At 37.2% G+C, this 13,931-nt stretch overlaps 1 protein-coding gene across 1 annotated transcript in view; it reads right to left on the bottom strand.

Annotated features, from left to right (window-relative positions):
- LRP1B (LDL receptor related protein 1B) overlaps nt 1-13,931 on the bottom strand; it is a 1,293,242-nt gene that overhangs the window by 180,582 nt on the left and 1,098,729 nt on the right. Inside the window, 2 exon segments of the mRNA XM_043525164.1 lie at nt 3,469-3,617; nt 4,550-4,738. Coding sequence (XP_043381099.1) covers nt 3,469-3,617; nt 4,550-4,738 — 338 coding nt within the window.

Consider the following 13,931-nt stretch of genomic DNA (forward strand, 5'->3'; position numbering starts at 1 on the left):
ATAGGCAAAATATTGTTTCACAGTTCCTCCCTCTCACCTCCAATCTTCTAAGGAACACAGAAAACATCCATCCTGTGCTGTACTCTTATATACTGATTTTCCAGCAGGTACGTAAGCCCAGGTCTCTCCCTGAATTTGGCTCATTTTCTAAATGAGTGATTTAATAAAAATGTAATATAGATGCAACTAAAAAGGTCATATCCTACATTAAAAATAGTTAAATTAAATTACACATTATTCTTTGAGGTGGACCAAACTGCTTTAGATCCAGTTAAGTGTTTTCAAACATTGCAGCTGGTAATGGGTAGTTAGATCAATTTGCTACCGAACTTTTGTTAATATTTTCCTGTAGCATTTGCTGTTATGTTTATTCAGATCATTGTCAGAGGTACAGTCAGAAAAAAGGAATAGCTGTGATACCACACCTGAGAAGACTACATTCCAGAAGCACTATTTCTAGTAATTAGGACACATCATAGTGCTTCATTACTTTGTACCCAGTGTTCATGGGTACCTTGCAGGTATGGTACCTGCAAATAGTGAATATTACCATTGTAACACAACACTCATTTTCAATGACTGTAAAGAGTAATCTATAATTTTTTTAAAGTTTTATCATAGAAGATAGTAAGTCTGACATCAGCTTGGGAAACACTATATGCCCCTTTTGATGAACTTTCATATACAGGAAGATGACTGAAAGGATGCTGAAAGTTATGAAAAATCATAACTGATACATTGTAGAAATATGTAAAATGCATTTAAAATTGCTTCTCTCTCTATCGCATTATTATGATTTAGAGTCCATTATCTGACAATAGCTAGAGCTGGAAACAAGTGCTATATCCCATGGGAAAAATGGAATTTCTAGATTTTTTTCCCTTTTAATAGCCCTCAACATCCGAGAGATATTAGAGCTTTTACTTATCACTGGTCCAGGATTTGACATTTCTTCAATTTGCAGTTAATATAATCTGAGGCAGAAATTTCACATTCTAGGGGGTATCATGGTTTGGGGTTCAATCCAGTGGGGTCTTGTGTCCCTTCTTACCCTGTAACCTGAGTGGCTCACAATGCTTTGCTACTATAGCTCCCAGCCCAGAAGGCTCACATTCAGCAACAAGTGAGCAGGTCACATCCAAGTGTCTATGTGCTATACAGCCACCCCTAGTTCAGCAGCTCTGACCCTAGCAGCCTGTCTACTGCCCTACAGCCCCACCTTGGCTTCCATCAGCCTTAATTACAACCAGCTAGGTGACCCCAACACACTCCCAGTCCTGAATTTTCCCAAAACCACGTGCTTACAATGCCCAGCCTTTCCCTGGACAGTTCAGAGAAATAATAAGGTTTGCTTGTTCCTTTAAAGAGACAAAAGCACAAAATAGCTTATTAACTTAACTTGGTTAAATACACTTCCTCTTCCTGAAAATAGAGCATTGAGTTGGTTTATAGTAAAAATAAAACAAATTTTATTAACAGGACATAGATTAAATGATGCAAAGTAAAGTGAATAAAATTGGAAAAGGTTACAAGTAAATCAAAGGGAAACATGCATCTAAAAGTCTAAGGCTTAATCTATCAAGGTATAGGCTTTGTTCAGGATGGCTTCTCACCCAACTTCCTTCTTCCAAGCTATTGCTGACATTTCCTCAGTCAGGACCTTCCACAGAAGTACAAGGCATTGGCTCTCCTTCTCTTTCAAGGTGAAAGATCTTTGGCTAAGCAGGTTTCTCTCCTATATTTATTTCCTAGAGATTCAACTCTTCCTGGCTTTAAGGACCTATCTTTCTCAGTTTGGGAGAGCTCTGGTCCCTTGTGTCTGTCTAGTGATGGATGCCAAATATGGCTTCTGTCATTGCTTATATCTTCCAAAGTTCAATTATCTTGTTTCAAAAGGCAGGATGACCTCATGCTGTTTTTCCCTTCCTGTGGGCTTCCCATCTCCCTATATGTAAATGAGGCTTCCATTGTTTTGATTCCACCATGCTTAATTCGCATAGGAAACAGGTAAATAGCTGTGAAATTCCCTCCAGCCTAGGAGAGACCTGTTTCTCCCTTTGTTTGGACACAGACTATGGAGACTAATTTTTCCTAATAATTCCTTATATAGTGTTGATACATACATTTTACAATGATATTAATCACCAGTGTGTCGCTGACTTTCATAAAACATCTCACTCAATAGATGTTTATATTACAGTAATAGTGTATACCATCAGCTGCTTCAACAGCTTATCACTTGAGGTTCAGATCCTTGTGTATATAGTTCAAAAAAAGTTTCTCTTCCCTGCTGGGGTGTAGATGCTAAGCTGTCTCATCCTCCGCTTATTAGCTTGATAGCTTTGTTTACTTTATATGTAAATGGACCTTCATTGTCCCTGCCTGAAGACTGGGCTGGCCAGAGAAGCAATCATATTCCTTTGTCTAGGACAGACCTGTTAACCAAATCCCCCTGACGTGCCTGGTTTAAATACTTTTTAGTCATAATTGCAACATATATCCATAACTCTTAATACATATCACGTACATACATGACACAAGACTACTAATGATCAGTGAATTATTAGTTTTCCAATGACATATTACCTAACGCCTTCTAGATACAGATTATAACGATAGTAAGGTGGGGTACACTGAATTGGTCAGGCCAGCTAAACTCATTACTTGATGCCAGTGAGCTGCTTGCCCTCTGGCACTGGGATGCTCTTAGGGTCACACAGGAAAATATTCAAAAACTCTTATTATTGCAGATTGTTATGTAAACAAATGGGAGCTGTTTGAAAGCTGCTCAGAGGTTTGAAAAGTTAGAAGTCCCTCTGGAGATTCGTGCAGGTGAGGTGGTAAAAAGTGCAAGATATAAATACGATGTCATGCGGTTCCACTATTTATCATATAGATATCATCTCTAAATATGTTATCCAAGATATTATTACAGACTTATTATTTGCGACTCCACAATTAAGGTTGTGTTGAATTTTCCACTTAAAGCAGGATTAAAATCCCTTGGTTCAACACTTTAATGGCTGAATTTAGTCTTTAAGTTTGGCACAATAACTCTTCTGAAGGCAACTGAATGTACTGTGCTTTTTTTAAAAAATATATATATATATACACAACAACTTTTGCAGAGGAAACAAAAATATTTTCTTTCTGAAATGTTGCCCTCATGATATTATGGTAGTTTACCTCCTTCTTGTTAAACAATGAGTCACACAAGCTCTAAACTTCATACACAAATATATTTTCATAGCACCTCAGGTATGTTATTTTCAAATTTTATATTTAAACACAAATCATTCTTCTCTTCATATGTCCTAAGATAACTGATCTCCACAAAGAATAGCTGATGTTACTTCAAAGTTGTGCTGTGGTTTGGTGAACTCCTTCAGGTGTGCACCACTTTCATTAGTATTAACATTTGGCTGTAAGTAAAGCTGCAAATATACAGTAAAACGGCAACTGACTTACCTGACTGGCTGTGCAGTTTGACAAGCAGGTCTTGTTATCTGCAGCAAGGTAAAAATTAGTGGGACAGGCACAAGTGTGTGTTTTGCCAGGAGCTAAGAGACACAAGTGACTGCAGCCACCATTATTTATCACACACAAATGTTTAGACACTGTGAATGAAAAAGAAAAAAGAATATTAAAACCTATCAACCAACATGCTGATTCGCAGGGGAAAACCCTCAAACAAATAAAAAACAACACAGGCAACTTTCTTTTCCCTTTAGGGAAGCTTCTAGTAATATAAACCTGTTACCTCAGCATACTTTAAATCTCTTTTATGGTAAAAGGGGAAGTAAAATGCACTAGATACAAATTACATTATTTTTACAATGTCGTAGTTTATAAAAAAAAGCATTCCTTAAAAACAAAAACCATGAAAAAATCACTTTTTTAGCCATCGGTCTTTCAAATTGTCTTATTAAGGAGCACAAGAATTTTGTATGAGGCAAATTAATTCACTAATAAAAATGAAGATTTGAATGCTGAAACAATGAGAGAAAGCACTAACCTTTTACAATGGTGCTGCTAATTTGCTAATCTAGACCAGCTGCCAAATTTTACTTAACTAGAACTGTAATACACGGACGGTAGAGGATCAGAGCGAGAGTTATAATACTGTCCTCCTTCTGTAGGTTTTTTGGGCCAACTATTGTTTAAATAACTCTAGGGCTTGTTAGACACCAGTATTTCTTTAAAATGTTAACTCTCCTGGTTTTGTAATAATAATATTGAAAGCTTTGCTAATACTTTATTTCTCCTTTGCTGGACTGATTTTATCATCTTTGTAACATAATATCATTTTAATAATTCAGTTGATCTAGTCAATAAACTGTTCTTTAATCATTTCAACTTGATATTTAGTTACTTAAGAAATCTACCAAAACCATTCTACAAATACTTATAATTATTGCATAAAAATGCCCAATCCTAATACAAAAAATCAAACCAGAATAAAAATAAATAAAACACCAGTGAATTCAGAAATTAGATGTTTGTGAAATATGCTGATGTGCTGTCTGAAAAGCATGGATAGAATAATTACCATCAGGTTGTCTATAAGAATGATACACCTGGATATCTGTTATGGCATGCCATGAGTTAATCAGTGATATTCTGTCTGCTCCAGAGGTTTTGTGGGCACGGCTCAGTGACTTGGTTTTCCCATCTGTCCAGTAGATGTAGTCTTCAAACAATGTTAGTGCAATCACCCCTGGAATATCTTGATTTGGGACTGTAATAGGAGATGGTAAGATTAAAGTTCAGTCTTGGAAGACTGCCAGTTAAAATATTCCATACTGTATGGGCTGACAGATACAACCACTGTATAACTTCTTGTAAATAACTGCCTTGACAATCTGTCAAGCCTGGAGGGTATTTTACTACCAGTTAAAATAATGCAAGATTGGGTGCAACAGCTCTGTTTGTATATATTTAGTTGGCCCAACCACTGCAAAGAAAATGAACAAATTTCAGTTAACAAATTCTAAACAAATTACATGTTAAATTTTAATAAAGTAGTTAGCATATATATTTAAGTTAATTTACTCTGCTAAAGGTCATTATTTTGATTTTTAAGGGACTACAACTTATTAAACCATAACCAAGATGCACCTTTAGATGTACTGTATTTTAACACCATTAAAAGCTATTGAAGTCACTTCTTTATGGTGACATATTACAGCTCACAAGATAAACTAAAAAACAGCTTTTCTGCTAACAGAAATGCAACAATGGTTAAAGGCTTACTGCTGTATATATTTACTTTTTAATACCGTACAATACATATCACAGGTGAAAATAGACAATAACTTTTATTCTAACTCCCAGAATAGAAATCCTAACTGGGTTAGGGATTCTCAGTTTTTCATGTGAAAAATCTACATCATTCAGAGCAAATGAATTATTAAAGTACATTATGTAGTGACACCACTGGTACAGTGCAGAAATACGTTTTTCATATACTTTATAAGATTTAAGTATAACTTCAGCAGTATGTTACTCCATGAGTTCTCTCATTGAAACCACTGGAAGCACTTGTGGCGTAGCATACTATGAACACCCATAAGGACAGCAGAATATGGCCCACATTGTTCTGAATGAGCTTAACAAACACTGAACAAGCATTGTTAACATTCACTTTTGTAAAATTAAACAAACCCAGGTTGTTCAGGTAAATATGCATTTTTTATAGGTTTACTTACTTGCCTACTGTAGCTTAAAAAAAGAAAAATCAATCTGTTTAAAAAACCTTATGACAAAACATCCCGAGCTTTGAAGAAATAGTCTAGTAATGATACCATGAGATTTAAGAACTTCTGGAAAAATTATAAAACATGTAATTATGATGAGGAAATGACAGACAGATGTTATGTTTGAGGTTATTTTGAAAGGACAGTACTGAATGCATGAATCTGACCAACTGTCCTGAACTAGATGGTCAAAAAGGAAATTAGCAGTATGAAATGGATATTTTCAAGTTACTTAAAACTACTGTTGTACAGTAAAACCTGGAGACAGGTGATGTTTTTTTTCTTAGAAACTGCATGCACCTGGTATGCATAGTTGACAAGTTGGCCCAATTACAAGAAAACTGTAAAAAAATAACATCAACTATCACCCACCGATATTCAGTTGATGAATAAACCTTGAAAAAAAATAGAAACATTGCGTGGGCTGAAGTTTAACAGGTGCTTATTATACATTTCAAAGTCAATTCCAAAACTTTCAACATTGCCTAGAACTCCTCCAGTAATTTTTTTTTTGCCTGTTAGCATTGGTTCAGATGGAAATAAAACATACACACAGAGAGCACCTACACATTCCTACTGTATGATTTGTTTTTCTTAAACTTTTGAGTTGTATTCAGGCAGAAGATTTATGTTATGGCACTTAGAATTGGTGTTAAAATGCAGGTTTAGGTGGTGGGGAATTTTCATCTGAACTCATCAGAACCCTTGTGCCACATATATAATAGAAGCTGGTATTCACTTTATATACTATCATTTAATATATTCATGAGCATAACATCAAATTCCACCATGCCTTGTACAAGCATTGTTATGTCATTCATTCTGCAGTGAATAAGTATATCTTCCAGTTGCTCAAAACATTTTTTATGCTAAACCTAGTGTGTCTTGTTTGGCAGATATGGCATGTAAAACACTATTATTCATAACTGTCAAGTCAACTGATGGATGCTTTTGTTTGGAATTAGGAGTCTTTCTACAAAATGCCATATAAATCTTTAAGGGTCATTTTTAATATTTAGAAATTGTATCTGACATGGCTTTCACTACTTTTCCCCTTAGCAATGTTTGTTGTGGTACAGTTTTAAAAAGCTGTAATAATCTTTTGAACCGGAGATTCTTTCCTGCTTGTCTGCTCTATGTATGGTATGTAAGTACTGACAACAATAAAGAATCACTAAAATAGTGAATGTATTTGCATTGCAGAAGGTGAATTAAATTAGAATTCTGACTTGGGGTATTTCACTTAAAGCTATTAAAAGTATGAGTTACCATTAACATAAAATTTATTTCCCAAAAAGGAATTCATTTAAAAATACAAAAGTAACAATAATTTAGTTAAAATGGAAAATGTGTTACCGAGTTTTCTGGGGCTGACCTGTCTCCTAGTATGAGAATTGGAATTTGTGCCCCTCTTTCTGAAAATATCAGAGGACATTCAGACTTATCTGTGGGGCTTCTTTCATGGCTTAACCAAGCTCTTTCCGAAGTACCTCCCAGTTACTAAACCTGAGATTTTCAAAGTCATTCTTAGAAAGTTTGAACTTTCTAAGTTCCCATTAATTTTAATGAGAATTAGAAGTTCAAATTCTTTATGTAACCTTGAAAATCTCAGCATAAATATTTATTAGTTGACTAAATATAAATATCTTACCTTACTTCACTGTTAACTACAAGCATGGGCACTAAAGAAATGATTGTAAAAATGCCCAAAGGACTTAGTTTGAACGGGAAGAATTAGGGGAGAGGTCAATCTCTGAAGGAAATCATGATGTAACAAATGTTCTATTCTGGATTCTGACATCTTCCTGAGTCTGAGACATCTTAATTATAGCAAGAAATAAGAAAAATAGTCAAAAGTGTGGGAGAAGGGTGAACAAAGAATGTTTCTTCTTCGCTAAAGTTAGTATCTCAATCTATTTGGTCACCACTTCTTGGAGCACCTTTTTGCCAAAGAATGCTTCTGCAGAGTATAAGTCAGGCCTGTAGATCTTTACAAAATGTTGATTCATGACAAGATGACAATTTTCCATTTGTTTTGTGGTGGCTGATTCACTTTCTGCCCAGGATGCTACTACAGACTGTGTTGACCAAAATAAGTCTCTTAAGCTGAATATCTTTCAGTGATACAGCATTTGATTCATTTTTTTACATAGAGGATTTGAATGCCTTCAGGCAAAGATATTTAGGGTGGAAGGCAATAAATAAAGGTTTTCTTAAACATGCATGTACTCTGTGCCTCCTCATACTCTCATATGAGGGTGTAAAAGACAGGGCAGCTGCAACCCTTCCTCAGCTCCTTTCTAGTTCAAAGCCAATGCTGTTGAGGACTCAGAAATGTGGGGACAGATCATGGAAACCACACAGATCACAACATCTCAAAGAGTCACAGTGACTGTATGGTAGTTAATTGTTCTTTCTTCTTCACGTATATATCAGGATGGGTCCCACTGTCATGACTGGGAAGCAGTATCTTCCCTGAACAGCTGGAGTGAGGAATTTCAGCTGTATTTGTCAAACAGAGATTGAAGTACTGTTGTCCCGAAATTGGTATCTGACTTAGTTGCCATGTCAAGTGCATAATCTTTAACTGAGTTAGTGGGTTGCTCCATGTATCTGTCTTGCAATTCTCGGAAAGAGACACGTTTCTGAAGTAGGCAGATGATTCCACCTGTTCACTTGTGCAGTGTACCTTGACATTCAGAGGCAGAGGCTTGCCAGCCAGTTGATAGCAGCTGGAAATACACTGAGAAACCCACACTGAAATTCTCTGTGATGAGTTAGCTTAGTTTTTCAGTGCACTGGATATGGCCACAACGAGGCCTGAAAGGCTTGGTGCTGCTGAGGTAATAGAGCAAGGCTTTGTAGATGTCCGAAATATGCAGCTGCAACTTCTTCTCTTCCAGCATCAAGTACAAGGTTTGGGGAAAGATTTTCATCACCACCTTGTCCCTGTGGAAGGATGTGGAAGGCAGCCTGGCCATAATAGCGAGGATCTTACTGATTCTGCATGCTGAGATAAAAGCCATGAGAAAGACTATCTTGATAGTAAGGTGATGTCAACAAGAAGCTCCATAAGTTTTAGAAGAACAATATTGAGTGGTAGTCAGGTCCCCCTTACTGGAGGTCAAATATACAGAAGGCCTTGAGGAATTTCAATGCCACAGGATGTGAGAAGACCAGGTATGACTGTACTGGGGCATGGCATGAAAATGTTGAAGCAAGGTGAATCTTAGCTGAGTTAAATGGTAACATTGTGTGTTTCAGGATTATATATATAGACCAACATCTTCAGTATCAGGGCCTCCACTGGCTCACTATTATTTTGAATTGCCCTTATGGAAAATCTTTTCCATTTCAATGAACATGTCTTCCTAGTGAAATGTTTCCTGTTTACAGATTTTTAGAACTTGTAGGGAACAGACTCCATCAGTCAGTGCTCAGCCAACCAACATCTAAGCCACAGATGCAACAACTGTGAGTCTGAGTGCAGTATCTTTGTGATTCTGGGATATTATGTCTGGAAAGGATGGAAGATTTATGCGAGGCTGCTTGGACAACTAACAAGTCCAACAGTCAAAATTGTCTTGGTCAGTGTGGAGCTATGATGATGACTGAAGCCCTGTCTAGTTCGATCTTGGATGTTTTTTGTGGGGATCAGGAGAATTAGAGGGAAAGCATATAGCAGTGCATGAGACTATAGACGGGGGGAAGGCATCCTCAGAGAGCCTGGGCTCATGTCTCCTCTGAAGCAGTACTTAGTATTATCTTCTGTGGTGAACAAGTCTGTGTCGAGAGTTCCGCACTGATGGAACGCTAGTTTTGGAGGGTTATCCACAGCAACTACTTGTGGTGGCTATCACACTTCAGGAAGTCTGCTGGGTCATTGCTGACTCCTGGAAGGTGTAGAACCATGCTGATACGATGGAACTCGATGGTTTATTGGTAAAGAGGGGATGACTGAGCCACTCATTATTTTAGTGCAGTGCTGACATGTTGTTTGTCAGGATTTCTGTCCCATGCAGAGGGAGAGGGGGTAGCCAAAAACTAATCACTCCTGTTTTGTGACACTGGGATATTATCCTACATACAGCCAGAGAATCCTTAGGTAACCCTTGAGGGCACTTTAAGCACCTGTGTGCTACTGGAGTAACAAATTTGACCTGTTTCTGGTACATGCTCTAACAGAGGTAGAATCTAAATGTCTCAGGTTGGGTGAACGTTTAGTGTCCATATATAATTTAACTGATTTTTAATTCAACAAAAATATTATCTGCCTGATTTGTAAAATGCATTACCATAACTATTAATGAAAGTGGAGAGACTAATTTCCAAATTACTATTCTGAATCCTGGAATATTGTTAAATTCCCCAAACAATGTACTCTAGTCTTTACATATTCCTTTCCATTCAGTAAATGGTCATTCTGCACATACATATATGAGAGAGAGAGAGAGAGGACCCCCATATGGTTATTGATGTGTGTGTGTGTCACCATCTTAACAGTGTTTCAGCATTGTTTCTATATAGTTGTGACAAAAGTGATACAAATGAAATTGTTACATTTATTTCAGTGAAGTGACTGAAATGCTATCAGTGTGTATGTGGGAGGGGGAGGGTTCAACAGTTATTATATCTGTATTTAGCAAGTAGTTTTGAGGTATACCTTAACTATCCTTGCCACTTCCTGTCACAAGGACAAATATCATCTTTATTTGTAAAAACAAGACTGGATACTCATTTTGTTTAGTCAGATCTGTAAACACCTGCCATGAATTGATTTTCACTGGCCCCCTAAGCCATGTGACTGATAGCCTTAACATAAGATTTTTATTGTGTTTGAAGAATGAAGTAGAGGTGAACACACAGCAATTTTAGGAACACATGCATGATTCTTCTATCATTTACACCAGAATAAATCAGGAGTGCCTCCACTAACATTAATGGAGCTACACTGGTGTAAAACCAGGCTGTTTGGGAAAGGCAGCAGAAAGAGAAATTGCTGTTATCTCATTGAAACCTGTAGCTCTCTGGATAGTCGCTTCTGCCTGAGTTCTGAAAGTATATCTACTCCTATGACTTGTGAGCTTTGCTGCCGCTTTTGATACGAAAAAAAAACCTGTTGACGGGTGTCAATATTGTACTTCTGAATAAAATAGGAATTTTTCTCTCAAGGTGATATTCATCCCTGTGCAGAGGGGCAGATCAAGGTTATGCACCACATAAGTTCTGAAAACTCAGCTTAGTGGTACTTTTGCACATTGGCCTTGATCTGCCCTTCTGCATATTTCACCTCCAGTGAAAAACCCACTCCTGGAATCCATTCTCTCTTAACCACTCAAGACTGTGACTATACACTATTTAGCAGAATACTACAAAATGACATCCTCAATATAGACATATTAGGAAATGATTAAAAATGTTAAGTTAATTGTCTTTCAGTCTAAATTTAGGGGTTGCTACATTGTCATAATACACATTCCAAAATCTATCAACATTTACAATTTATCATAGCTTTGATGGATTATCAGTACATCCAAAAATTCAGAGTAAACTGTGTGTTCATAGGAAAAAATAAGATTCAAGAGTGGTAGAATATAATATAAAATCTCAATTTTCCCATTATCCCTAATTTACAAGGTAGCTAAGTTAGTGTGCAGGATAAAATATTAATTACACTCCAGAGACTACATTTCAGAATACAGTTGACTGACTGCAGCAACTAAATTTTAATAATTTTAAAAACACCACTACTATGTCCAAACCCTGGAAACAGCCATAGGTACTAGGATGGCTCCACAATATTCCAACTTCTTCATAGGCCACTGCAAGAAAGAATTTCTGGAAAAATGTGACACAATAAATGACATATGTGAGATACAATGATATTTTTCTCCACTGTACCAACAACCTAAACTCCCCCATGGGTTTCCATCACAACTTCAACAACCACTGTCCATCCATCAAATTCTCTCTAGAACACTCCCACAGCAGCATCAACGTCCTGGACACCACAATCAGCCGCAACAACAGACCCTCACAGACAACTATATACAAGAAACACACAAATCACCTCGCCTACCTTCACAGATCCAATAACCATCCCCAAACACACCAGAAAATCTGTTATCTACTACCAGGCTCAGATACCATAGCATATGTCCCAAGAAGAAAGTCCAGGATACACACCTTAACATACTTAAAACCTCCTTCACCAAACAAGGACACTTCACCAGAGAAGTAGATTGCATCATGACCACCCAAATACCCCAAGAGAACCTGCTTCAATATCGAACCAAAAAACCCAAACCTATGACTACACGCCCCTTGTTGGTACCACTCTAATGGAACCCATATGGGGTAACATTAAAAACAATTACTACCCACACTCAATGGGGATCACATCCTGAAAAAAAATTGCCTGAACCTCTTCTGGCCTTCAAATAATCTGCCCCCAACCTCAGCATGCTCATCATCAGAAGCAAGCTCACCACAGATGAGCACACACCTACTTAAAACAGCACCAGACCTTTCCATAACAATCGATTAAAAACCTGCAGACATATATTCACTGCTACAATGATCAATACCCCACAACACACCTTTCAAGATACATGAGTCCTACACATGCCTGTTACAACATGTGGGATACCTCAACCAATGCACTACTGACCAAATAACAACTATATGGGTGAAACCAGACAATCACTATGGTCTCAAATGAACTCACACAGAAAAATGATAGACAAAAACACCATATCAACCATTGCTGAACATTTTTCACAAAATGATCATTCCATATCTCACCTCTCAGTCTTAATTCTGAAAGGACACCTGCATAACACCTTCAAAAGATGAGCCTGATATCTTAAATTCATAACTTTGCTAGATGCGAAAAATCATGGACTAAATAAAGACAGTGGATTCATGGCTCATTACAACAATCTGTAACTCACTAACCCTCCTTTGTCCTATGACTACAGAGATGTTAACTGCCCACATCACCTTGAATGGTCTCTTGCAACATCTGTTAACAGCTTATGCTTAACAGTTTGGTCCACCTTGAATTTAGCTGTGACACTCTGAGTACCTTTCCCAAACCTGAAGAACTCTCTCTCTTTCACCAGCAAAAGTTGGTTCAGTAAAAGATATTACTGCACCCACCTTCTCTTTTTGAAGCATCTAAAATACTTTTTAAAAAATAATATTTTAAACTGAATTTTGTGCTTCTGAAGGGCAATGAATTGAGAGCTCTGGAAGCCAAAGTTCTCTTATTATCCTCAATACCAATCCAGGACAAGTGAGAACAGTGCCATCTTCACCGTACTTACTTATCTATGTGCATAAACCTAATCAGAAGTATCACAGGAAACATAACTTGCACTAACTGGTGGTTTTATCATTGGTCATAGCTCAATGTTCAAAAGCTGAATGAGCATGGAGACTCTCAATACTTTAAATAGACTGTTGTACATCCAGGTTAGAAAGGAAAGCATGTTTACAAGTGACAAGCATGGGCAAGCTTGTATTGCTACTGCCTACACTCTCCACAACATATGGATACCTAGAGAACGTCAGTCTCCAGAACTAAATTCAAGAGCATTGAATTAGAATGGATGCTCCATTCAACTGACTGTGGTGTAAAATGCAGTCTCCTGAGTGCAATATTGTTTTAATTTCAGTCCTTCATGCTTGATATGCACGATGAGTAACTGAAGTTCCTAATGGAGAGTCTCTTCTTCCAAACAGGTGCACATGTGATTAGACATTCCTGACACCCAATTTTTTAAGTGGAGTCTCTGGCTGTTGGAAACTCCATTATGCATGACCCCGGAGTCCCACTGTCATCTAAATGCATGGACAAGTTTTTTTCACAATTTATAACACATCAGTGAATGAACTAAGGAAGACCTCACAGCCTTAAGTGTTTCAGATGGGTTCTTCACTGGTTGATAAGATCCATAGCCAGACAATTCTTTTTATGCCAACCATTGGCTTTTTTTGGTACTAACCATTGTTTGAATGTGACATCAAGAAAGCTCCTATTGGCCAGGGTAGAACAAGAAAAATATATAAAACCAGAGGGTGTTTTTTCAATGGGATCATACTCCACGCTTATGCTGAATTAGCAGATTTGAACTTCTATTTGCTACACAGGCATGAGTGATGACAAAGTAT

The sequence above is a fragment of the Chelonia mydas genome, chromosome 11 (genome assembly GCF_015237465.2).
Source record: "Chelonia mydas isolate rCheMyd1 chromosome 11, rCheMyd1.pri.v2, whole genome shotgun sequence".
NCBI lineage: Eukaryota > Metazoa > Chordata > Testudines > Cheloniidae > Chelonia > Chelonia mydas.